This window comes from Leptidea sinapis, chromosome 9, assembly GCF_905404315.1.
Source record: "Leptidea sinapis chromosome 9, ilLepSina1.1, whole genome shotgun sequence".
NCBI classification, from domain to species: domain Eukaryota; kingdom Metazoa; phylum Arthropoda; class Insecta; order Lepidoptera; family Pieridae; genus Leptidea; species Leptidea sinapis.
The window spans coordinates 6,100,228-6,127,792 of record NC_066273.1 but is presented as its reverse complement, the minus strand read 5'-3'; the positions used below and the strand labels follow the sequence as shown (position 1 = coordinate 6,127,792).

Sequence of the window (27,565 nt, the reverse complement as noted above, 5' to 3'; positions counted from 1 at the left end):
GGTCGACTGGCGATCTTCTGGTATACCTAACGCATAGATGGGCGGCGGCTTTAGAAAGCAAGAGGGAAGGCCTGGCAGTTGGCCTGGATATAGCGAAGGCCTTAGATCGTGTATGGCACAAGGTGCTCCTCGAAAAACTTCCATCATTTGGGCTTCCCGGGAGCTTATGCAAGTAGACCTCCAGCTTCCTCACTGGGCGCAGCATACAGGTCGTTGTCGACGGATATTGCTCGAACCCGAAGCCCGTGAACGCTGGAGTGCTCCAAGGCTGTGTGCTATCTCCCACGCTGTTTCTTCTGCATATCAATGATATGTTGTGAACTGCCAACATATATTGCTATTAAAGCCTCGCCTAGTATCGGAATACTGGGTCTCGAAATTTCGAGCGATTGCCAATTCCGTGGCCATCTGGAGGGCAAAGCCAAATTGGCTTCGAAGAAACTGGGCGTCATAAGTAGAGCACGGCAATACTTCAAGCCGGCCCACATTCTAGCGCTCTACAAAGCGTAGGTTCGGCCACACATGGAGTATTGCTGTCATCTTTGGTCTGGCGCACCTCAGTATCAGCTATATCCATTTGACCGCGTGCAACGCAGAGCAGCTCGAATTGTCGGGGACCTAGCGCTCTGTGAACGACTGCATCACTTGGCGTTGCGTAGAGACGTCGCTTCATTGTGTGTCTTCTACCGCATTTATCACGGACGTCACACTGTACAGTGGTCGCAGTGCAAATCAGAACATACCCTGTAGCTGTAGTAAAGAAATTAAGAATTTTATAGTCGTGACTTTACTGACAGCTGTCACAGAGATCAAGCTTTCTACGAAGAAGTATAGTTCTTTCATCTTTGTATTTGTAAATTGTTTGGTGGGTACCTATTTGCACGATTGAAAATTCTGAAAAATCTCTGGATTGAAATAAAGGTTGTACGAACTACGATTTTGATTTCTACGAAAGATTGATACAAATAGTTTGCAAAAACTGAATTTTTTTTGGTCAGTGCCTGGTGCCTACATCAATGAAAATTAATATTAGAAGTTAAAGTAAAGTACAGGAAAAAAATATTCAAAAGTTGCTAATAATGCATGCGAAATGCGAAAGATATTTCATTTTTGTATATACCCCCTAACTTTTACTTTTTAAAATGTTTTGTTTCCTGGACAATAAGTTAAAATGTGATAGTCAATAACAAATACAAACAATTTTTTTAGATTCGGGGATGGATAACGCACCAAAGGGTCGAGGCCGTGGCCTGGCACTTATTAAAGAAATTTTAGCTCGAAGATCAGCTAATGAACAGGGAAGCCCTGGATCCAGTGAGCCTCCAACTGCAGCACCAAGTGTTGTTGGAAGCTATGCACCAAGTGAAGTTGGAAGCTATGCACCAAGTGAAGTTGGAAGCTATGCACCAAGTGAAGTTCCAAGTTTACTTGGAAGTTATTCATCAAGTGAATCTCCAAGTGTTGCACCAACTGTTGTAAGATATTTTGCTTCTATCAATGACTATAGTTAGTTACAACTGCAAAGAATGTAGCAGCAAGTTTGGGCTTTTGATTATCTTGCAATATTCAGTTAGGTTTGTTGAGAGCTTAGCGAGACTAAGAATCACATAAACTACAATTAGTGTCTGATCTTAAATATATTTTTCTAGGTTGGCTCTGCAAGTTGTATGTCTACTATAAGTATTGGTGGTAGAGGCAAGATTGCTGCCCTTATGTCTAAAATGAAGGAACCAAAACCAGGATCAGGTATGAATTGAACCTTTATAGGAAGAGAGTAGAATATACTAACCATTACATAATAATTTGTTCGGGAAACTTATGGTTAGTTACAGATACACTATGTTACTACATAGTGTATCTGTAACTAACTAACTATTTAAGTTTATTACTTTTTAAAGTTTCCATCATATTATGCTTTTTATTATTTGTGCTGAGTGATCTAATGCTTATCAGATCTATACTGCATTTAATCAGCTTTAAAGAGTGTCCCCTATTCTGCAGTACTGGGTAAAGCAGAATGTGTTTAAACAAATTGTAAGTGGTGAATTCAGAAGGAACAGAACTTTTTTTTTTGCCCAAACAAAGGGAAAGGGATAACAAAAAAAATTTATTACTAAATTAGAATATATGTGTTTTCTCATCCCATCCATGTATGGTATAAACACAAAAAAAATGTTATAAAGTGTAGGCATTTTTTAAAAGGCATTTATTTTCTCAATATTGATTCCTTAAGAATTTTGAATTCCTTTTTGATGTCATTTCTAATATACTACAACGACATGGCGCAAATGAAAACATGGTGAAACAAATGGCGCTCTGAGAGAGAAGAAGTGGCGCAAGAAACTCTCCCAGCAATCTTTTTTTTGCCCTCTTACAACTGTACAATATTGTACTGTCATTGCTTTTGCTATAAAATAATCATAATCTAGTCCCTAGCTGTCCGATCACTTAGATATTTTGCTGCGGAGTAGTAGGATTTAAGACAGAGCCATTTTTTAATAAAATATTTAAATTAATTTATAGATAATGACTGAATAGTGGCTGGGATTTTATTATTAGAGTGTATACATTTACCCTTAAAGCTATATAATAATAATAATAATAATCATTTATTCAACTGTATCCTATGAAGCCTTCTAGAATTAGTTACAAGCAATCCCTTATTTCTAGTGTTATAATAATGAATATCACTATTAAGAGCAAAAAGGTGATGATTTTTGTGAATGTATATTAAATTTTCATAAATGTACTGTCAATGAACAGTCATAATATTTATTTCTGTAAATTTGTCTTTGCGAGACTGTCTATAACCAAGCTAATATATAGCACAAACAGCTCTCTTTTGCAGAGCAAACACTATATCAATGTCAGCAGCATGACCCCATAGTAAAACAATGTAAATTATGATGCTGTGAAAATAACTGAAGTACACTAATCTAGCGGTCGCAACATTCGTGTACCCTCTAATCTTTCTCACAGTATAGTGTGATCATGGAAAAGAAAAATCAGCTCTTATTAATTACTTGCAAGAAAGTTTTGGAATGAACTTTCATCATTGTTGTTTAAACTTTGGAGTAATTGATAATACGAGAGATAATAATGTAATATGTTGTTCAATAGGTAAGATGTAGTATAATTTGAGAAGAAAACTTATTTTATAATTGTAAATTGCAGGAGATGCTCCATTGACTTGCCCTGCTTCTGATGTCAGACCTACAACCTCAACATCAATGGGAAGAGGAATGAGTCTGCTTAAAAATTTGTAACTAATTTCATATTTTCTATCATATTTTTTATGACGCTAAGGGCTGAGACAAACAGGACTTTCAGCTGAGGATCATTGATACACCCTGCACATTACAATGCAGTTGTGCTGAGGATTCTTGATAAACCAAAATTTCTGAGTGGCACTGCAATTTTGCTTGTCGCCTTGAGACAAGATGTTAATTCTCAATTGCCCAGTAACACTAGCTACGGCACTCTTCAGACTGAAACACTGTAATGCTTATACATTACTGCTTCACAGTTTCAGAAATAGGCGCTGTTGTGGTACCCATAATCTAGCCGGCAGCCTGTATAAAGGAGCCTCCCACTGGTAAATCAACCGGACTTGCAATTGATTCAGCATTCCATTGCTGCACACCATAGAGCCCCTGGTTCGATCTTCACCTATGTGTTTTCGAATTCATGGATTTTATTCAATGCTTTATAAGGTCGGCAACACTCTTGGGATTCCTCTTGTGTTACAAGAGAGATGATAAAATGTATATATAAATGATATAAAATGAATAAAATGATATTATTAGGTGACCCGTATGGTTGTTTGACCTCCTCTTCCATAGAAAAGCCTTTTTATATACTTAGCTGTTTAAGATTAATATAAATATGATTTAGTGTCAGGATATCTGTACCTGAATATTATTTGTCTTCCTCTAATTTATTTCTACTAGCAATGACCTGTGATTGGTCTTTTAAATTCTAATTTATTATTATTTAGGTTAAATTTAAGACTGTTGGTCCTCCTTAATAATAAAATAACATATCCAGAAGTAAAAAAGATTTATATGTGTTTGTTAGTTGGTTTAGTTGAGCAATATACCTTAGTGTTGCAGTGAAACTTGGCTTGCGTAGAGATGTTGCTTATCACGGCAAGTGCTCCGGAAGACCTTTGACCTGATTCATTTAGCCAAACTCCACCTTCGCACGACACGCCACAAATAAGGATATCATCCCCACCATCTGGATGTGTGGAATTCCTCCACTTTGAGGTTTTTATTGAGCTTTCTTCCATACAACCAAGCTGTGGTATGAGCTTCCTTGTGTGGTATTTCCAGGACGATACATTTCTCTAAAGGAAGATGACACTCCTGTGATTCTTCTTGTGTTGCAAGAGAAGTTAGTCCTCTTCTTCCATAAAAAAATAATAATTTTATGTTATGTTTCAGACAAATGACACAGTCAAGTCAATCTGTGGGTGCTGCTCAGAGTTCTGTTGATAAAATCACTCAGGATCTAGCAGCCAGCTCAATTGTATCAGAGACTACCTCTACTCCAAAGAATAAATACTTTGTAAGTGTTTTTGTGAAATTTTTAAACTTTTTAGGGCCTAAACACATAACCGCGTTGCGGCACCGCGCCGCTGAAATCGGAAGTTTGCGTTGCAACGTGGCGGCGTGGCGAAAAAGAGCGTTTTATTATCATATGGTAGAGTAAACAGTTCTTCGTGATTTTTTATTGTGCATGGACGTGTCTCTGGCATGGATCGTCGTAAGAAACTTATTGCTTATTTGTTATTAAGAGGACAATACTCTGTTTTAAATATACGACACAGAAGATAATGGATACATCCATTTAATAAGGCTATGAATCCCGATGGCAAGTACTTTTCTCGAGTATGCAAAGCATTAAAGATGGATGAAAAATAATTTTCGCCTACTTTAGAATGAGTATATCATCATTTGAAGAGCTATTGAGCGGCTTATCAAAATATATTCAGAAAAATAATATGTCAGGAAGGAAACTTGTTACTGCTTTGAAAGTGATGGGCTTGGACTAACACTGCTTCCGGGTTACGTGTGTTGTTTGCAAGAGTGATAGAAACAAACTGAATCATTGTCAACGAGTGTGACGTCATAACGCTGGCAGTGGAGACACTGCTGATTTTAGCGGCACGGCGCCGCAACATGGTTATGTGTTTCGGCCTTTAAAGAAGGTTAACATGTTTGATATTTCTAAATTTACGACCCTTAATAAACAATGTTTTATAATTGCGAGAATCCATGATTTATAATTATGTGCTTTACATAGCAGTCACATTTTGATGATTCATTTTTTATTGCATCTGTTTTGATATCTGTGTAACTGTATTCTCCAAAGCCCAAATGATTGCGAAACTGAAGTGGCAATGGGCAGGGCACATAGTTCGACGGACAGATGATCGGTGGGACAGAAAAGTCTCAAATGGCGACCACTTACTGGAAGACGCAGTGTTGGTAGGCACCCCACATGAGGGATGATGTTGTCATGATCGCCGGAATAAGTTTTCGATGAGGGCAGCGCAGGACCAATTGTCATGGAGATCTTTGGGGGAGGCCTTTGTCCAGCAGTGGCCGTCTTCCGGCTAATGATGATGATGTAACTGCATTTGCGGTTATCAGCGCCTGAATCAATCTCGTTTTTGTGTACAACGTTTTCTTCGACAACCTTGCCTTCTCTGAATGAAACCTATCTCTTGGTATCGAGTCAAGGTTCTTTGGACGGTTGAATAACTCTTGTTTAATCGCAGTGATACGTAACCTTGGCTACACACCTTTACCAGCAGCATAGTTCTACTAGCTCTTACTGCTTTTTCTGCAATTGGAATCGACACAAAGATCTATTTTAATTATCAAGATTATGTGACAAACATAATCTTACGTTACATCTACCTTTTTATTCAATTCAATTCAATTTCAGCATGCAACATTAAATTGCAGTAAATGTTCGTAATCCTATCAGCTAAAAGTCTAACCTAGTAATATGTCAAAAAACAATATGCAACAGTTAAAATTTTTCCGTAAGGTAATTACAGATTGTATAAAGGCATAAAAAGGCATTTATTTTCCCAAAATTGATTCTTTTACAATTCTTTTTGATGTAATTTCTAATATACTAGAAACAAATGGCGCTCTGAAAGAGAAGAAGCGGTGCAAGAAAATTGTACGTTGTACTTGTAAACTTCTACACTTGTAAACGTGTTGGATAATAATGTGTCTTATCTATCAGAAATATTTTAAATTTTTATTATTACTAAGATTTTATTCTGTTTGTTATTTTAATCAGTTAGTTATATTGATGAAACTAGTAAGCATCATAAATTTTATGTTTATAGAGGGAAGTCAAAGAAACACCGCCAGTTGTTATGAAAGGAGTGAGTGGGACACCCTATGAAGTGACTGCTAACTTTATCTATCTTAACTTCGAAGAAAACTTCGTATTTGAGTATGAAGTCAGATATGAACCTGATCAAGACCATAGACATCTACGTTTTAAATTACTTCAAGGTAAGTAGTTTTTGGCTTTCAATACATGACGACATATCTTAGTTTGAATTAAAATATTTGAATTTAATTGAAAATATTTTAATATACAGATGATTTAAGTTTTCTTTGGTGTTAATTCCGCCAATATTTGTTTTTTTTAAAAAACAATTCGACACGTGTTTCGCCTCTACACGAGGCATCCTCAGGACGTGTTGTCTCGCCAAAGTCTGGCACGAGACTGAATTAACACCAAAGAAAACTTAAATCATTTGTATAATTATTGATTTCCGCAAAGTAACGCCTAATTCAATAAATATTTTAATATTTTAGTACCTATGCAATGTTATATATGTGTGTGTAAGAAAAAGATATTATTATTTTTTATTTGCATAAGCCAATGCATATGGAATTTAACTTTTTTCTGTATAAGGGGGCAAAAAAGCGAGCATGATGCACTGATAGTGGTGCGCGGATGTGCCCTGGGATTGACAGAAGTAGTTCCAAAATTATGGAAGGATTTAGTGAATCTAAACCATACAAAAGGAGAACGCTTGGATCCGTCCAACGACTGCCACATAACACTTAAAGGGGCACCAGCTGTCAGGCTCACTTTACGAGCAAGTGTGTTGAAAAAAATATTATTATAGGAGGCTCCTTTTGCACAGGATGCCGGCTAGATTATGGGTAGCACAACGGCGCCTATTACTGCCGTGAAGCAGTAATGTGGAAGCATTACTGTGTTTCGGTCTGAAGGGCGCCCTAGCTAGTGAAATTACTGGGCAAATAAGACTAAATATCTTATGTCTCTGGGTGACGAGCGCAGTTGTAGTGCTCCTCAGAATTTTAAGTATGCCAAGAATCCTGAGCGGCACTGCATAGTAATGGGCAGGGCGCGTCAATTACCATCAGCTGACCGTCCTGCTCGTCTTGCCCCTTATTGTCATAAAAAAAGAGTACTTTAAGTAATGTTCATTTGGCACGTTTTATTTGGAGAAATACGGCAAAACGCGCGTATTTTTATAATTTGTTTCTCGAACTAGTCGCAATCGCTCCAATCACGATCGGAAATGTTAGACGCGCGGGAAAACATATTCTCTTTACAAATTTTCCTGTGCCCCCAGATACTTAACATAGTGTGCATCACACAACTAATATATATCTGAATTATATGGAACTCTTTGTCAGTATAGATTTTTATTTGTTATTTTTAAACACCATTGTCTAATTTTTAGAGCACAAACACTTATTCAAGGAGAAGACTTTCGATGGTACAACATTGTATGTGCCACACAAACTGCCTGAAGATATAAACAAACTTGTCTCAACAAATCCATATGATGAAAGTAAAGTTAATATAACTGTGAGTAATTTTTAATATATTATGACACATTTCAGATGCTTACAATATCCTTCTTATGTGTATGTGCTTACATGGGTACTGTTACGGGGTCGGTCTCAGTTGAGTTTAAAAAAAAAAACAACTTTTAATTAACACTTGTTTAATTCAACTCAAAAATTTAGTAATTACATACGAAGAGATAGAAGATATAGCAAAACGTGCGGTCGCGACGGGTTTTTGTAACACGCCTTTTCCCACACTAATAATTGTTATCGTTTACTAGTTACTAAGGTGTCGTCATTGCTTAGAGTCAGCAGTTATCCCGCCATAGTGTTGTCTAAGTAATGAATCTATAAAAGTACCAAGAGTAATCAAGTACCTATTGTTAAGGTGAAATTGTAATGGTGCGAACAAATTACGCGCGGCAGCGAACCCATGTTCGACCCGAGCCGACGATCAATTGCCTCGCGAGTCAAAAATGTTGATATAAAATTAGTAGACAGCCGATCCAGATTGAATAAAGACCAATTTATTGTTGAAAACCAAATTAGCAATTATTACTTTAAGATTTCAGGTTACCGGAGACTCCTATACTAGCAATAGCTTTTTCGAGTATTAAAACAGGCAATTTCATTGTCAATTTTGACGTATTCGCCGCGCAAGCCAAGTCACGAAATCTATAACCGTTCGTGCGAATGACACAAGCTCCTTTGATGCGGTCTCAAAAACCTGACAGCGAGCGGTTCGCCACGCGTCAAGTTAGATCGCAGCAATGTCGCGTTGCCGTAACAGTAACTTGTACGCACTTTTAAGGTGTTCAGTCAGTTTAAGAACCTTGGTTTCGTGTCAATTGTTATATAAATCTTAACAGCTTCTTGTACTTAACATTATTTCTATGTAGCCACTGCTACGTTGTCCGCGTTGACATTTTAAAGCAGCAAAAATACTACGCCTCCACCTAGCGTGACAATATGTAGATGAAATGTGTTCCCGACTAGAATTACGTTAATGAATACCAAAATAAATTTTATTACTGTTAGCTTGTTACAATCTTCATCAAAAGTAGTTTTTGTTGGAAGAAATTTGGCACATTAGTGATTGAGTTGGATGGGAAAAAACGAATGGTAGCACTACTAGGTCAAGTTATTGTACTGTTTGTTTAGAAATTGCCAATCAAAATAATGATGAAGAATTTTGTTCGGGAGATTAGTAAAATTATTTTTTTTTTCTGTAATTTGAGCTTCTAAAACGTACCTTACCTACTACAATGTTACATACTAAAATTATGGTTGGGCTTTGATTGTTTTGTTATATTTATTCAGGCCTTAATTTTTTACGACGCCGTTTACGCCGCCATTTACTACGCTGCCGCCGACACATTTTTACCTCCACGCCGCCGACGAAGATTTCGGCATCGGCGCACTATTCGCGACCTCTTGTTAATATTCATGCACAATTTGATTTAATACATTCAGTAGTTTTTGAGTTTTACCTAGACATACACAGACAAAAATTCAATAAAGTACTTAAATAGCTCTGTAAATTTTTGCAGTCAATATACTTTCATCCAGGGTTCGAATCCCGGTAGGTGCAAGCATTTATATGATGAATATGGATGTTTGTTTCCGAGTCATGGATGTTTAAATGTATTTATGTATGTTTATATGAATTTATGTGTAAGTAACTATATTGTATTAAATATATCATTGTCTTGTAACCCATAACACAGGCTATGAAAAGGGGTTGCACTTAGGGGTAGATATATATATTGGTTTTATGGTAAAAGTATTTATTTACTTAAGGTATTAAACTTATCTATGATACTTGCTAAATTACTATATTTAATGGTTCTACTGGTGAGTACGCGGATCTCTACTATTAATTGGTTAAAATGGTTACTCGGACCAGTCCTGTAATGGTTATAGGCAAATGGTTAATGGTAACTAGGACCGGACCGATCAATGGTTACTCGCGTACTGCATCTCTACTATGCATTGGTAATAATGGTTAATATGGTTACTCGGGCCGGTCCTGTAATGGTCAATGGTAACCAGGACCGGCCCGATCAATGGTCACCCGCGTACTACCTTACTAAAGGCAACACATGGTTTAATTACAATTAATTTTATCTACTAAGCAATATTTGTAATATAATGCTGTTCGATGTATTTACTTCGAACAGGCTATATTATATTTGGGGCAAGATAATTTGTGTAAAAAGTGTGTCAATATTATTGTCAATATTATTATCCTTCCTCTCTGCATGATCAACCAACCCATTATTTATTGAATGCAAATATAATACTAACATTTTCACTACTTATTATATTCATTCTCACAATCCTCGGTCCGTGAAATTACTCTCGAACATCATATTTTTATTATCGAATCAGGCACAAGATGCTGCCAGCCTAGAGAGTTTTCTAGTATATAGGTTAGTACACTCACCATGTTTTGGATATATTACATAAGTATACAAATTAAATTTATTACCAAAATTTATGAACAATTCGGGACTCGAAACCGCGCTTTTCGGGTTCTGTTCAAGCCCTCTTACCAACTGAGCCAACCGTTCGAGTGACGCATGGATCTTAAATCTTGGTAATTATTGTTCAACTCTCAAGTTGTGGCTCCATCTACAGGATCTACTTTAAAGTTGACTACCTGCTCTATCGCAATAATTGCATATTAGGAAATTGACTTGAGATATCGCTCTTTAAATTTTTTTTTATGGAGTAGGAGGACAAACGAGCGTACGGGTCACCTGGTGTTAAGTGATCACCGCCACCCACATTCTCTTGCAAGACCAGAGGAATCACAAGAGCGTTGCCGGCCTTTAAGGAAGTTGTAAGCGCTTTTTTTGAAGGAACCCATGTCGTTTCGTCCCGGAAACACCGCACAAGGAAGCTCAATCCACAGCTTTATAGTACGAGGGAGAAAGCTCCTTGAAAACCGCACTGTGGAGGACCGCCACACATCCAGATGGTGGGGATGATATCCTAACTTGTGGCGTGTCGTGCGAAGGTGAAATTCGGGGGCAGGAATCAGGTTAAACAGCTCTTCGGAACACTCCCCGTGATAAATGCGGTAGAAGACACACAATGAAGCGACATCTCTACGCAACGCCAAGTGATCCCGCCGTTCACAGAGCACTGAGTCCCAGACAATTCGAGCTGCTCTCTAGTTTGCACGCGGTCAAATGGATCGAGCAGATACTGTGGTACACCAGACCAGAGATGACAGCAATACTCCATGTGTGGCCGGACCTGCGCTTTGTAGAGCGCTAGAATGTGGGCCGGCTTGAAGTATTGCCGTGCTCTATTGATGACGCCCAGCTTCTTCGAAGCCAATTTGGCTTTGCCCTCCAGATGGCCATGGAATTGGCAATCGCTCGAGATTTCGAGACCCAGTATTCCAATACTAGGCGCGGCTTTAAGAGAAGTGTTCTCGAAGAGCGGTGATACGACAAATGGGGTTTTTAAATTTAAACAATTTGTTATTTTTAAAGTGATAACCCTCACGTCTGGGATTAATTATACATCTTAAATCTAATATATAAAATTCTCGTGTCATGGTGTTAAACATTGAACTCCTCCGAAACGGCTTGACCGATTCTCATGAAATTTTCATCATATCGGATAGGTCTGAGAATCGGACAACATCTATTTTCCATCCCCCTAAATGTTAAGGGTGGTCCACACGAATTTTTTTTAAAATTTGATTATGAGTCAGCATTAAAAATACACACAACTTCAAATTTTCACCCATCTACGATCAACAGTTACCTTTGTATCGCCATTTTAATATAGGCAATACAACGTTTGCTGGGTCAGTTAGTTTTTAAATAAATGTAATGAATATAAAGTAAGAATAATATAACTGTGTGATAATCATTATAGATAATATTTCGTCGTACGCGCCGTCTAAGTGAGATGATCCATATATACAATGTGCTGTTCATGAACATAATGCGAGACTTGGAGTTAGTGAGATTCGGACGTCAGCACTTCAGTCAACAAGGAGCTGTACTGATACCGCAGTATAAACTGGAGGTTTGGCCTGGGTATGATGTCATTTTTCTATTTTCTATTTGACGAGCAGGACGTTCAGCTAATGGTAATTGATACGCCCTGCCCATTACAATGCAGTGCCAGTCAAGATACTCGAAAAACCAAAAACTTCTGAGCGGCACTACAATTGCGCTCGTCACCTTGAGACATAAGATGTTAAGTCTCATTTGCCCAGTAATTTCACTAGTTACGGCGCCTTTCAGACAGAAACTTAACTTATTTAAACTATTAATATATTTAAGAGAGCAATTCTGGCAAATATGTAGTATTTTATTTATATTATATATTTACCATTTTATATATTTCTCTCGCTTATTACACATAAAATTTTTATATTAAATTTTACTTTATTATCTGTGTTTGTTGATTACACTCTGATAAAATCAATGTTCATGTAGCTAAAATGTATTAAAAGAGACTCGATCCTGCAGACAAACGGTCCAAACAGTTGTAACAGATTTATGATGAATAGTATATAAAAATAATAATTAAAAATCCAAATCCTTTACCTAAAATGCTACTGCAACCCAACTGGGGTAATAGATTGGTAAGACTACTATCATATATATATATACTAGTTGACCGGACAGACGTTGTTCTGTGCATAATAAAAAAATACTGTTTTTTTCTATATTTGTCAATAATACTTCACATAACACCAAGAATAATTTGTAAATTATGATCCCTGTCAATGACGTATAGAACATCATTGCTCCCTGTTGTTAACTGTAATGACATTGTTTCACAGCAGAACTGTCAAACCGTGCGTCAATAAATTCTCTCATAGAAAATATGTCCATACAAAACAATAAAAATAATTATGGGTCCCAAATCGAAATAAAAACTATCCTATCTCTCAAGTTGGACTAAACTGCACTCGATGAAGTAATCCCCATTAAAATCCGTTCATTAGTTTAGGAGTCCATCGCGGACAAACAACGTGTCACGTAATTTATATATATTAAGATATTTTAAACTGTTATTTGATTACAGATATGTCACAGCTGTGGATGAATATGAGGGTGGTTTGATGTTAACGTTGGACTCGACACATAGAGTTCTCCGCACAGAGACTGTGCTGTCATTTATAAAGGAGCACTTTGCAAGTGCTGGCGCTAATTGGGGTCGTATTGTAACAGAAAAACTTCTAGGTTGTTCTGTGATGACTAATTATAATAAACGCCTGTTTCGGTAAGTTGTAATACCCTCAAATTTATATAGGGATGAGCTGCCATCTTAGTTACGATATAGTCGTCTTAGTAGTTTGGCAATATATATTCAAAGTCAAAGTCAAAAAAATCTTTATTCACTGTAAAACTTTATAAGTTATTTAGTGCAAGTCAGAATGAAGTGCAAAAGTTACAATAGCATTCAAATGAGTATAACAATATTCATTAACAAAATTTAGAACATTAATTCCAACTATCTTCATCTTTCACATTATAATAGGCCTTAGATGTTAATTTATTTTTTAACGATACATTTAAATTTTTTAATAGGTAATATTTTAATTTCATTTGGGAGTTGATTATAAAATATTACACAATCCACTTTAAAAGATTTAGCAATTTTATGGAGCCTAGTAGATGGAATTGCGAGTTTATGTTTGTTTCGAGTATTGACACTGTGTACATCACTATTCTTTTTAAATTGGCTAATATGTTTATGAGCGTATAGGAGGTTCTCGTATATGTACTGGCAGTGTACTGTCATAATATTTATTTCACCAAAATTTTCCCTCAACTATTTATTTTTATATTTCTATTTATTATATATTATTATTTTTGGTTTATATTTCATTATCTTGCTTTACTATTTTTGTCACATTTGAGTTATTGCTATGTAATTATGTGTACTTGTTGTGCGATTTATTTACTATGTATAACACCCTCGGGCTATTTAATAATAAAATTTATTGTACGGAATTATATTGAGACGAAATTTTTTAAGCCCGTTGAGTGTCTTGCGAATTTGCGCTGGTTCTTTTCAGGTCTGAGGCATAAATTTTCGAATGGGTTTATGACGTTCAATGAGTGACTTCTTATCCCATTTTAAAAATAAAAATTTGAATAGGCGTGACGTCGTACCGGACTCCATGATACACACGAGTATTTTTTTAATTTAGTATAAATTCTGTTATTCAGGTTACAGCTTCTTTTATTGCCGAACTAAAGTATTTTTCGGAATTGGTCGACCCGTATTTACATTGTAAAGAAGTCACCAAAGTTTGTCATCAAGCTCGTAGATAAATACACTCACGTCAGCGACTTGCGGCATAAAAATGCTTCTATCTAGGTCTTCTTGAAGGAGTTCTCCGAATGGAGGAAAATGGCTCCGTTCAAACCCAGGGTTGTGCTTTATTCATTAAGAAAACATTTTTTTTTTATAATACACTAGTTATAAAATAAAATAGCCTTTATTGCTGCTTTTCCTTACAATTAGTATATACATGCCTACTTACTAAACCCTTAATTGATTTAATTTATTCTATTATTTGAACTATCGGCAACTGGATGTTTTTGTAGGACAGCTTGTCTCTTGCTAAACGGGTCCATACCGGACCAGCCACTTTCTTGAGGTCATCTTCCCATCTTTTGCTTTTTCTGCCTCTATTTCTTTTGCCATCTCTTGGGTACCATTCTGTTATTAACTCAGTCCGTTTTTCTTTACTGTCACGTAACATATGTCCCGTCCAACGCCATTCAAGCTGTCTGTATACTAGCTGTATGTAATACACTAGTTAATAGTATAATAAATAAATTTTTACGTTGCTTTCACCATATATCGGAATAGTATTTCTAATAACTTCGAGCAACAGCCTTTAAAACTCGATGTCATAATGAATTTTACGGTAATCTAATTAGTATTTCTGCTACTTTCAGGATTGACCACATAGACTTAACAATGACACCAAAATCGACATTTGAAAAAAAAGTGGACGGAGAAACAGTCAAAATCTCTTACATTGACTACTATAAGAAAAATTATGGTATTGACATAATGGATTGGGACCAGCCTATGTTGATATCAAAGTAAGATTCGTAATTAGCTAAGGAGGACAGGACTCTATCATTACTGTCTAGATTAAAAAAAAGTGTGTGTGTGTACATATGTATGCACGCAAGAAGTTATACTTCTCTGGCCTAACGAAGCAAAAATCATTAAAATGATTTATTCCTCGAGAAAGAACAATTTTGTAAAAATCTTTCAAAGATCTCTTTGATAATTATTTATTAAATAATGAATACGGCTGTATGTGCTTGAACCCTTTGCCTGTACTTATAATAAATAACGAATTACGCAAAGAAGTATATCTTCAAAAATAAATTTATTGGTGGTTCTTTTGAATATTGCGTTCAACTCTTAAACAACTAGCTTAAGCGGTTCAATTAACAGCCAAGTCCTTTTACTAAAATATAAGTTTTTGCGCTTTTATGTCAAATGAATAATTAATTAATTGTTTAAATATGAAGGAGCGACATCTCATGTCAATTTCCTAATATGCAAATATTGGAGTTGAGCAGGTTATCAACTGTAAAGTAGATCCTGTAGATGAAGCCACAACCTGAGAGTTGAACAAAGCAAACAGAATTTTATAACGAGGCAGTTACGAACGGTTAGCTCAGTTGGTTAGAGCACCGGCACGGAACGCCGTTGTTGGTCGTGGGTTCGAATCCCGCATCGTTCATAAAATTTTGTTTTTCAAATTTTATTTGTGTATCAATATTTAAGGAATTAAATAAAAATTATGAAAAGATACTAAAGTGGACGAAATTGCCAATAAAAAGTTCCGCCACTATCTATCAGTTATATATAATTTTAGTTCAACGTTGGAAATAGGTCTCCGAGTGGGTGTTCTTTAGTAGCTTTTATCAATAATTAACAAGTTAAGTTTTTGAACCTGTTGACCCGCCAATAATTACTTAAAGTGCCAAGTATACCGATAGATTTACATTGTATGCAATTACATGTATTATCTGCAAATTTTATTTTTTATATGACAATAAGGGGCAAGACGAGCAGCTGATGCCCTTCCCATTACAATGTAGTGGCCGCTCAGGATTCTTGAAAGACGCAAAAATTCTGAACGGCACTACAATCGCGGTCGTCACCTTGAGACATAAGATGTTAAGCTCGTTTGCCCAGTAATTTCACTAGCTACGGCGCCCTTTAGACCAAAACGCAGTAATGCTTACACATTACTGCTTCACGCAGAAATAGGTAACGTTGTGATACCAATAAGCTAGCCGGCGTCATGTCCATGCATGATGCCTTAGAATGTTGCCTGTAATGTAACTATGAATTTTTTAGAGAAACAAAACGAATCTCCGGTTCGGAGAAACCAGTGGAATACATGATATGTCTGGTTCCGGAGCTGTGTCAGTTGACAGGCCTCAGTGACGATCAGAGAAGCAACTTTAGACTCATGAAAGAGGTGGCTACGTACACCAGGATAACACCAAACCAACGTCATGCTGCTTTCAAAAAGGTATGAAATATGCTTGCTGTATGAAACTCTCCACTTCATGGTAAAATGAATCATCCATTCCATTATGAGTATGATGAGCTGATTATTGATTTATTATATTAGGGAAATGAGCACTTTTAATCTGTAGATCTATTGCGTTCCCTACATGTGCTTAGTGATGACTATGCTCGTTGTGTTTTTTTTTTATTATAAAAATAAGGGACGAGGCGAGCTGGACGTTCAGCTGATGGTAATTTATACGCCCTGCCCATTACAATGCAGTATTCTTTAAAATTCGCTCAGGATTCATTAAAAGCCCCAAAAATTTTGATTGGCACTACAATTGCGCTCGTCACCTTGAGACATACGATGTTAAGTCTCATGTGCTTAGTAATTTCACTAGCTACGGCACCTTTCAGATGGAAACACAATAATGTTCACGGTTCACACATTATTGCTTCACGGCAGTTTAGAGAATTGTTTTTCCTTGCATAATCGGAGTTCTTGATTGTATCTAAATCACATCCTCCAGGCCTGTGACATTTTGTTAAAAATTAGAAGACAAGCCTGTTGAGTTTCTGGGTGGATGAGCTGAATGGCTGGTAGTTTTTTTACGTACAATATGAGATTTCTAATCCTATTTGAAATAAAAATATTTAGATTTGAATATCGCGATGTATGTAGCCAAACATTCGAGAATACTGAATACAAAGTCGATATGCGATAGAATATGCTCTAAAGTCTAAACCATAGTTTCTCAACCTTATTTTGCTCACCGCCCACTTTGAGAATATGTTTTTTTCTAGAGTATTTTCGTGTATTTTTTGCCTTTTTAGACTGTATTATTTAATCTACCCACGCCCGATCTGCGCCATCTCAATGCCCCCTAATTTTCTCTGGGTCTTCTACTGACCCCCCCCCCCCCCCCCCCTCCCCCCTAAAGTCTCAAACGCCCAGAAGGGGGCGTTATCGCCCACGTTGAGAACCTATGGTCTAAACCATAGCGATACGAGATCAATCACATCACACTGCGCCTTATAGATGCACTGTGTTATTAATAAACGTTATTTCAAATTGAAACCTTTTTTTCTTTCTTACCTTTGTCACTACAGAATTACGTGACAGGGAAAATTAATTTTAAACTTACGAGTAACTTTACACTGAGTTTATTAATAAGACAGGGCTGTTTCCTAACGGCAAGATTAATTAATGTATGTATAAATTAGTTTCAATAGTAAATTAAATTCGCAGTACATTGACAACGTTATGAAGAACGAATCAGCCCGAAATCGCTTAAAGAACTGGGGACTCAGCATAGCGCCGGATACAATTAACATAATGGCAAGAGGCTTGGCTCCCGAGCCTGTGTTGTTTGGCAATAACGTTAAAGTGCCAGGCAAGCCTAACGCGGATTGGAGCTTTGAAGCTTGCAAGAACGCAGTAATACACGCTGTCGATTTACTGTCCTGGGCAGTGGTGTACACAGACAGAGATAAGCAGTGCACAATGGTAAGTATTGGTGTCAAATGAGTCAATGTATCAAAAGTCAATGAGTCAAATGAGACAGTGTGTCAAAAGTCAATGAGTCAAATGAGACAGTGTGTCAAAAGTCAATGAGTCAAATGAGACAATGTGTCAAAAGGCAATGAGTCAAATGAGTAAGATGCCGCGCCCAGTGTCAATTTAATTCAATAATTTTTATATCGGTTCCGTAATACATATTCAGACGATGGAAAAGGCTAAAAATAATTTTGTAAATATGTATATACCAAAGTGAAAAATATCATGAGAGAGTTATATAAACCAATAAAGTATTTTTTCCGTATGTCAACAAAATCTTAAAATTGCACTAGCTTATGTAAAACAATTTTACATCTGCAGATATACCAGACCCATATTACAGCTCTCTATGGAAAGAAAAGGAAAACAGAAAAAAGCGCGTATTCCTTACTCAAAGGCCGGCACCGCTCCCGAGATTCCTTATATTGCACGAGAGTGTGGGCGATGACTTATCATCAGATGACACTTAGGTCCGGTATCCACCAAAGCGGAGAGGAGAAGAGATGTATTTTGATAACCAATTAGATTTCGTTATTTCCACATCTCTCCGCTTAGCTTCGGTGGAAATGGATCAAGCGGAGAGGAGATATCTCATTTGTTAATGTATTTTTTCCCCGCTGGATTCTCCCCGCGCTTCGCAAACTCGAAAGCTTTTTTATACGCACAGCTCACATCTCCTCCCCGCTATGGTGGAAATAACCTGACAGCTTCGCGGCTTATCTCCTCTCGTCTCCTCTCCTCGACGCTTGGGGGGATACCGGGCCTTACGCTTGTTTGGTCCCTGTCCATAAAAAATTAGGTAGTTTTAATTTAGTATAATAGATTATTTTGTCTGATTGCGGTCCGTTAGCTGACTGTGGACGGCTCTGCTAAAACGAGTGTTACATAGCCGAGCATGACAGCAAAGTCTCATTCAATATCCACAAAATAGTGCTCAACTTTTTTTTATGAAATTGATACGCCCTACCCATTACAACTCAGTGCCGCTCAGGATTCTTGAAAAAACCCATAAATTCTGAGCGGCACTACAATTGTGCTCTTCACCTTGAGAAATGAGATGTTAAGTCTCATTTGCCCAATAATTTCACTAGCTACGCCGCTCTTCAGACCGAAACACAGTAATGTTTACACATTACTGCTTCACGGCAGAAATAGGCGCCGTTGTGGTACCCATAATCTAGCCGGCTACTTATGCAAAGGAGCCTCCCACTGGTAAAGAAATTTTCATAAAAATAGCAATCCTTGTTACAGAACTTTATAGAAACAATAAGACGATGTGGGAACCCGATGGGCATCACAATTAGTCAACCAACTCTAGTTCGTTTGCCCAACGATCGCATTGACACGTGCGCGGTGACGCTCAAGAAGATTATACACTCGCAACTGCAGATCGTCGTAGTGATATGCTCTACGAAGACTGACGACCGTTACTCGTCTATTAAGAAGATATGCTGTGCGGAGAATCCAATACCCTCACAGGTACATAGAAGTGTCCGTGCGATGACTAGGGATTTCACGCCATCTTAGTGACGTCACGTCTAGGCATACATATTAAAATTCAACAACCATGAATAATAATGTGTTCAGTAACTGAATAACTTCTATTTTGTTTGTCATTTTAAAATAATGGTGTTAACATGGTCCCAACCTTATTTCTTTACTTTATACGAGATTTATACGCTCGCGTATTCATGCGCTTAGATATATTGACATGCTATGTTTATAATGATGTTCTGATGGGAGTTTAACAAATCAAATCAAAATCAGTTTATTCACGTAGGTCACGGAAATGACACTTATGAATGTCAAAAAAAACAAATTCTTATTGAACCGCTACTTCGTAAAGGGTTGAGCTAATGAGAAGAAGTAACAAGAAACTCATTGCCACTCTTTTATATCAAGATTTACATTTAAGTACATCGATTTACAGATCATTTCAAATTACAATATAATATGTAAAATGTAAAATGATGCAACAGACACTCAAACGTCAAATAGTCAATTTCTTACACGAGTAAGAACACTTTATACCTGTCCCAAGAAAAGTCCTCAACGCCGCTAGAGAAGTTTTCAAGCGATTGGAAGTGTATTATAACAAACTTACAAAAGGAAAGTTGTGTTGTTGTTATGAAAACATGGTAGCAGAATACTAATCTATTTAACGAATTTCCGTTTTTCATATTGCAATTAATGTTTGTTTGAGCTTTTACTTTATTAAATATAGTATTTAAATAAAACACTTTTAAAGGATTAAAACGCGTGTAATTGTAACGGTTTTACATTAGATGTTTGCGTAAAAGTTACATTTTTATTTTAGTTAACCCGACGTTTCAAGACCTTTCCAGATCTCGTTTTATGGGGGACTGGGACTGCGTTTTAATTCTTTAAAAGTGTTTTATTTAAATGTGTAAAACTCGGGTTAATCAAAGAAATTAAATGTAGTATATTAAAAGATGTCTCACAAAGCACTTCGTCAAGTGGCACATACCGCATTAAAATCTATTCGGTAATACTTTTCGTTTGTGACGTCCAAAGAACGTGAATATTTTTTATAATCCTATTATGGTTGTAGGTGATAAACGCTCGGACGATAATGAACCAACAGAAGTTGAGGTCTATAACACAGAAAATCCTCCTGCAAATTAACTGCAAGCTTGGTGGTACTCTGTGGGGTATTAGTATACCATTCAAGACAGCAATGGTAATTGGTATTGATTGCTACCACGACCCCTCGCGGCGTCTACGAAGCGTATGCTGTAAGTTTCATCCTACCCGCAAATTTCGAAGATTAATTACAGATATCCATTTAATGATTTAATCATAGCAAAGCCATAGACAGAATGGGAAGAGTAGGAAAAACCTAGTATCTAGTGATGGTGGAAAAAAAATAAAAAACTCTAATTTGCATGATAAATTAAATTTCTTACCAAAATTTATGAATATATGATGCCTGAGCCAACCGTTCGAGCTCAGTTGGTCAGAGCGCTCGGACGGAACCGGATAGGTCGCGGATTCGAGTCCCGCATCGTTCTTTGGTGACAAACTTAATTTGTATAATTAATCCCAGAAGTGAGAGATATCACTTTAAAAAAAAACAAATTGTTATGGTCAATCATTGTAACTAAGCAAAATTCTCCTAAAAATAGGCCATTATAAGCGTTAGGTCATTTTAAGCTGAACTCTGATGAACTATCATCATCATCAGCCGGAAGACGTCCACTACTGGTCAAAAAGATTTCCACAATGATCAGACTTGCGCTGCCCTCATCCAACGTTCCGGAGATCTTGACCAGATCGTCGGTCCATCTTGTGGGGAGGCCTACCAACACTGCGACTTCCGGTACGTGGTTGCTATTCGAGGACTTTACTGCCCCAATCGCCATCTGTCCGCCGAACTACGTGCCCTGCCCACTGCTACTTCAGTTTCGCAATCATTTGGACTACGTCGGTAACTATGGTTAATTTAATTTTGAATTAACTATAACCAAATAATATTTCATAGAAGAACTTCACACTACCACAGCATCATTAACGCGGGTCAGTCATTACAAGCAAAGTAATATTAAGTGGTTTCACATATTATTTAAATTCACTTGTTAAGGCTTAGCACAATGATATCTCTTTCAGCTTTCGTTGCCTCATACAATCAATCAATGACTACCTGGTATTCGAAGGCTGTTTTCCAAGAAAAAGGTCAAGAGATCATTGACAGCCTCAAGGCTTGTTTGGTGGACGCGCTTAAACACTATCTCCGAGTCAATGGACGACTTCCGGATAGAATAATTATGTACAGGTAAGATTAGACTAATAATAATGCATGGCCAAATATTAAAAAAAAAAAAAGTGAAAATCGTTGAAGCTAAAACGTTTATTTGTATTTTACTAGAGCTGTTATTTGCGATATTGCAACTCTCTCAAAAGGAGGGCTTTTAGTGAGACATAAAGTTTGTTAAAATGATGGTAAAATAAATTTAAATATATTTATTACAATTTATATGTTTGTAAATAAATAAATGTAAAAACGGAAATTTATACTAAAAATAAAGCCAACAAATTATTAACTGATTTGAAGTAAATTAAAAAAAAAGCGCGTTCACTTTCGTAAAGGCTGGCAACGCTCCTGTGATTCCTCTGCTGTTGCAAGAGAATGTGGGCGGCGGTGATCACTTAACACCCGTTTGTCCTCCTTTTCCATAAAATAAAAAAAAGAAACTCCGATTATTTGGATGACAAACAGCCTTTGGATCATAGCTGCTCAACTTCAGTGAGCTTAAAATAAGTTCAGTAATAAATAAAAAATACATCATGGGTTCTAAATATTTTTTAAATTAATTAAATTGGTATAATAAATATTTTTAACCGACTTCAAAAAAGGAGGAGGTTCTCGATTCGCCGATATTTTTTTTTATGTTTTTTACCTCAAAACTTTCGACTAGGTGAACCGATTTTGATAATTCTTTTTTTATTTGAAAGCTGGTGCGCCGTGTGGCTCCATTGTATTTGGTTCAGATCTGACAATGGCTGACAACGGCATGAGAAAACCATAAAAGTCTTAAATTTGCTATACGTACGTATACCAAAGAGGATGATAAATTTACGAATAACTCAATATCGCGCCAACCGATTACGATGATTTTTTTTATTGGAAAGGATATACTTCAAAGATAGGTTAGGGTCTGATTACGGAATCCATGACAAAGTAACGGAACTCTTTAATTCTTAGGAGCAAATTAACGATACTCGGCCGAATCTTTTTTATGCTATCCGGATATTTAAGAACATAGTTATGGTCAAATAATTGTCGTAGTCGGATATGATGATCATTGGGACTACTTAACGACTTACAGTAACGGTGCGATCTGTGGCAGAATATCTAACTGTCTGTAATCAAATTGCAAAGCGCTTACGTTCATTGCTGTATTGAAAAATTTTGTACATCTACACATATTTAGACAAATTGTTAGTTAGTGTTCAAATTCACTAAAAAACAAAAAATAAAGAAAGAATTAACAAAAAATCAACCGATAACAAGAAAACAACAACCAATAGATATAATATGCACTAAAAAGTATAAAAATAATTGCGTATTTTATAATACAATCTAATTAATTAATCTAATTCTAGTTACGATTATCCGAAGATCCGTTAGTATGTAGGTAATTTTTGGAATATTTCACCAGAAATAAGAAAGTTAATTTTATTAAGAGAAAATGCCTGTTGTGAGTAAATAGTAATGATCTTGTATTTTTGTGCAGACATTAATTAGAAATTGTGTATCAAAAACAGTCATGTACAATAGTCAATGGAGGCTATGTAGTTTTGTTTTTAAAACTGAAATAAATTACTTTCCAGAGATGGCGTGGGTGATGGCCAACTGAAGTTACTCAGAGATTATGAGGTGCCCCAACTGCAGATATGCTTTAAGAGCCTCGGCGACACTGACTATAAGCCGACGCTAACCTATGTTGTTGTGCAGAAGAGAATAAACACTAGAATATTCTCGAAAACTGGTAATGGATTCGACAACCCAATCCCTGGAACCGTGGTTGATCATGCTATTACAAGGAGGGATTGGTGAGTATAAATTTGGTTTTATTCATCTGTCTATATGTAAACAATTTTTTTTTAATCCTGACTATGAATAAAACACTAGTAAACTATTCTTTGACGGCTTCAGCTTGGAGTTATTAAATACTGCTATAATCACGGTTTATCAGTGTAGGTAACCGACTAGTATCGGACCATTCCTACATCAAGGTGAGTGTAGTGGGTTCGCGATAACGTCCCGTCTCATACTGCGGATTTGTGGACAGGGTGGTGCTGATAGCCCTAAAGGCTTTTTCAGCGAAGCCGGTCGGGGGCCTTGGAGGCTGAAAATGTAGGACTCAGACGCGAGGCGTCTCGGAAGGAGGCTCGAACCTCGGACCGCCTACAAGGTTGGATGGAGAGAAGGTCACTGACGATCTAATCCGGTGGTGATGACGTGTTTATCGCTGAAACTTAATTTATTTATAAAGTTACTAATGTCTCAAAGTATTCCAAATAATTTAATTTCCTTTTCAGGTACGACTTCTTAATAGTTTCCCAAAAAGTGAACCAAGGTACTGTGACTCCCACTCACTACGTTGTAGTCCACGATAGCAGTGGCCTGACACCTGACCAGTGTCAGCGACTGACATACAAGCTATGTCACCTGTACTACAACTGGCCCGGCACGGTACGAGTACCCGCTCCGTGCCAGTACGCGCACAAACTAGCTTACCTCATTGGCCAGAATGTTAAGCAGCCGGCGTCAGAGATATTAGCTGATAAGTTGTTCTTCTTGTAATTTAGACTAGTACCAGAGATTTCATAAAATTGGTAACGATGTCGCACATCCAATGCAAAACAATCATATTATGTACTAATGGAGTTTTGATAAGCCCAGGCTGACAGTAGAACACACACTTTTTACTATATTTTGGTTAAGATTGTAAAGAATTTTTACATCCTTACGTTTTACAGTATGTTTAAAAAAAATATTTTATGAAATATATATACTCCATGGGGATTCATGGAAAGTATGACTATAGTCATTTAACATTCGATTGCTAATATCCGGTTTTGCAGTGGCTAACAATGACATGTTTAATCTAAGCATTAATAATTACCGTTAAATTTACAACAACACACACACAACACACATACATAGGATAGTTAGACGGGCAGTAAAGTCCTCGAAATACGAACAAGTACCGGATGACGTAGTATTGGACCCCGCAAGGTCCAATACTGCAAGTCAAAGGACCGATGATCTGGTCAAGTTAGCCGGAATAAGTTCGATGAGCACAGCGCAGGACCGATCGTCATAGAGATCATTTGGGGAGGAATTTGACCAACAACGGACGTCTTTCGGCTGATATGATGATGATGATTACAACGCATAACTATTCAAAGCTTGGTAGCCTTCTTTAACTAAATTGTGGCGTAAATTTTTCACAGAAGCCACAGTAGGAAGAATCGAATAGAACCGAGCATTACCTTTAACACCGCATTACTTATTATAGTTAGTTCTACTAGTACGAAGTAAAAGTAAATTAATACATTTATGCTTGTTTTGCATTACATGTGCGATGTAAGTTTATATTAATTAACGGTTTTGTAGTTTTAAAATCAGTTTACTGTAAGTTCCGCCGCTTGAAGTAAAGTGCATGTGCTCTTCCACAAAAAATTCGAGAACAGAAGTGGTGAATCTGAGAAAGAGAAATAGATTCTTCTTCTAAAACTGTGTTCCAATAATCTATAAGATGCATATCAATTCAATCTTATTTAGAGATATTTACGATTTTGTTTTAATGAATCTGTTCAATAGTACTGCTTATACATACTGTGTATAAGCGGATCTATTAAGTGCAGGCCCTTTACTTAGTTTGTAATGTTATTATAAACTTAAGTAGTTTGTTGACACGAGATGCCACGTCTAGTAGCGCAGTAATTTCCTCAGCTACGGCGCCCTTTACTCCAAAACACAGAACAAGCACATTACTGTTAGGCGACAGAAAAAGGTGACTCTATGTTACCTATGAGGCCCCCACCGGTATTTAGTTATATAGATATTACCTTGACACGATTAATCAAAGACAATTGGGACCGATTACACGTTTTCTGTATTATTAATAAAGGCGAAGTTAAGATATTCCAAATTTAAAACTTTTTGGCTTGCAATTAATAAAACAATACCAAACCAGTTTCGCCGTTAAACACTCACACATGCCCCGGATCAGATCCGGGGCATGTGTGAGTGATAATTATAAGAATGATTGTTGAAGTGCAACCGATTCGCGTGGGTGTATGAAGCTTAATCTCTGTACCGTTTTATGTACTCATGTGCGATATAGTCTGTAAACATTTTGCATATTCTTGGTTTATTCTCAGGTACAACTTTATACCACGTTTATTTGTAAAGCCGTATATCTTTTTCTTACCTTCGTCACTACAGAAATACATGACAGGCAGAAGTAATTTTAAATTTGGAGTAACTTTACACTGCGTTTATTAATAAGACAGAGTATACGCTCGACGGCTCACACTGCTAACTTGATTCGTGACATACCTAGATTTATTACAATATCACTATAGTGTACTCGTGACATTACAATTTCACTTAAACCAGGCCTTTAAATTTGTAAGAAATGAAGTCGATGGACAATCTACTGTTTTATGATAATATCACTAGTGAAATTCTTATATCACGGCTTTGACAATATAACTGCGACATATATGAACATTTTGGTTTTGTTAAAACAATTTCGACGGCTATTTGATATATTCTATAATTAATTATGCCATGTAACCTCTATATCCGTAAACGCATTTAATTTGTATAAGCGAAATCGCTTTGTCTGTAACCAAGATTAAGACTGACATTTAGTCTAAATAGTTTAAGTAATTCTGAGTTTTACTAATAGTTATCATTGGTGAATGTGTGTTGTAGTTTAACAACGAGTCTGTAGGAATGTTTAATTAATAAATATTATTTCTGAATTGGTTTCGTATGCCGTTTACAACTGTGAAAGGTGTTGCAAAAGCATTCGAGGATATTGTTTACTAACGAGTTTGCTAACGAATGTCTTCTATGTTTACTTAAAGCTATTCATAACGATTGTCTTCCATGTTTACTAAAAGCTATTCATAACGAATATCTTCTATGTTTACTAAAAGCTATTCATAACGAATGTCTTCTATGTTTACTAAAAGCTATTCATAACGAATGTCTACTATGTTTACTAAAAGCTATTCATAACTAATATCTTCTATGTTTACTAAAAGCTATTCATAACGAATATCTTCTATGTTTACTAAAAGCTATTCATAACGAATGTTTTCTATGTTTACTAAAAGCTATTCATAACGAATGTCTACTATGTTTACTAAAAGCTATTCATAACTAATATCTTCTATGTTTACTAAAAGCTATTCATAACGAATATCTTCTATGTTTACTAAAAGCTATTCATAACGATTGTCTTCTATGTTTACTTTAAGCTATTCATAACGAATGTCTTCTATAACAAATTATTTTCTTAAGAAGCTCGTGCTATTTTTTTGCACATTTTTCTGGGGATATCTACTATATACGGTATGGTCTGCATACCTATGAAATAAATAAAAATATAAGTAATACTAGTCCACAGAACTATCGCAAAATTAATTATATAATTAAAAACTTTAAATTGAAAAAGTGAAATTTTCAAACAAAATAAATATTCAAATAAATGTAGTAAAATTTAACAGTCTATATAGACAACTTACCTTGACCCCGGAACGATGTGCGAAGGCGGCAAGTTGTCGGCTTTACCTTTGATTCGTTTGATAATTTGCGACGTAATTTAAATTCACTATGTACATTTATACGGACACTTTTTTATTTCGGGATACCTATCTGAACTGAACTTTAAATTGAATATTGTGCATTAGAATAATAATGGAAACGAAAATTTACAAATTTTCTAAATGTCCGCCACATTCTTGATGAATACACAAGTTACAACACCGTACAATGTTGTCCCAAAAAATAAATAATAACTAACTTCTAAAAAAATCAAATTCACAGTAATAATAATAACTA

General features: G+C 36.4%; 1 protein-coding gene across 1 annotated transcript; it reads left to right on the top strand.

Moving 5' to 3' along the window:
• Positions 1 to 904: 904 nt before the first annotated feature.
• Positions 905 to 27,511, top strand: LOC126965937 (piwi-like protein Ago3). Its single transcript, XM_050809745.1, has 17 exons — positions 905 to 993; positions 1,210 to 1,475; positions 1,650 to 1,746; positions 3,175 to 3,262; positions 4,446 to 4,569; positions 6,371 to 6,542; positions 7,754 to 7,881; positions 11,760 to 11,923; positions 12,924 to 13,121; positions 14,813 to 14,962; positions 16,242 to 16,419; positions 17,650 to 17,907; positions 19,210 to 19,437; positions 20,531 to 20,714; positions 21,586 to 21,751; positions 23,311 to 23,532; positions 24,022 to 27,511. The coding sequence occupies exons 2-17, from the start codon at positions 1,218 to 1,220 to the stop codon at positions 24,284 to 24,286; spliced, it is 2,880 nt and encodes a 959-aa protein (XP_050665702.1). The 5' UTR covers positions 905 to 993; positions 1,210 to 1,217; the 3' UTR covers positions 24,287 to 27,511.
• The last annotated feature ends 54 nt before the right edge of the window (positions 27,512 to 27,565 follow it).

Bases quoted from the DNA above. Each gene is read 5' to 3' on its own strand.
- LOC126965937 (XM_050809745.1), top strand. From the start codon at position 1,218: ATGGATAACGCACCAAAGGGTCGAGGCCGTGGCCTGGCACTTATTAAA. The intron at 11,924-12,923 runs GTATGATGTCAT...ATTTGATTACAG, and splicing joins AAACTGGAGGTTTGGCCTGG to ATATGTCACAGCTGTGGATG. The intron at 20,715-21,585 runs GTAAGTTTCATC...TATCTCTTTCAG, and splicing joins GCGTCTACGAAGCGTATGCT to CTTTCGTTGCCTCATACAAT.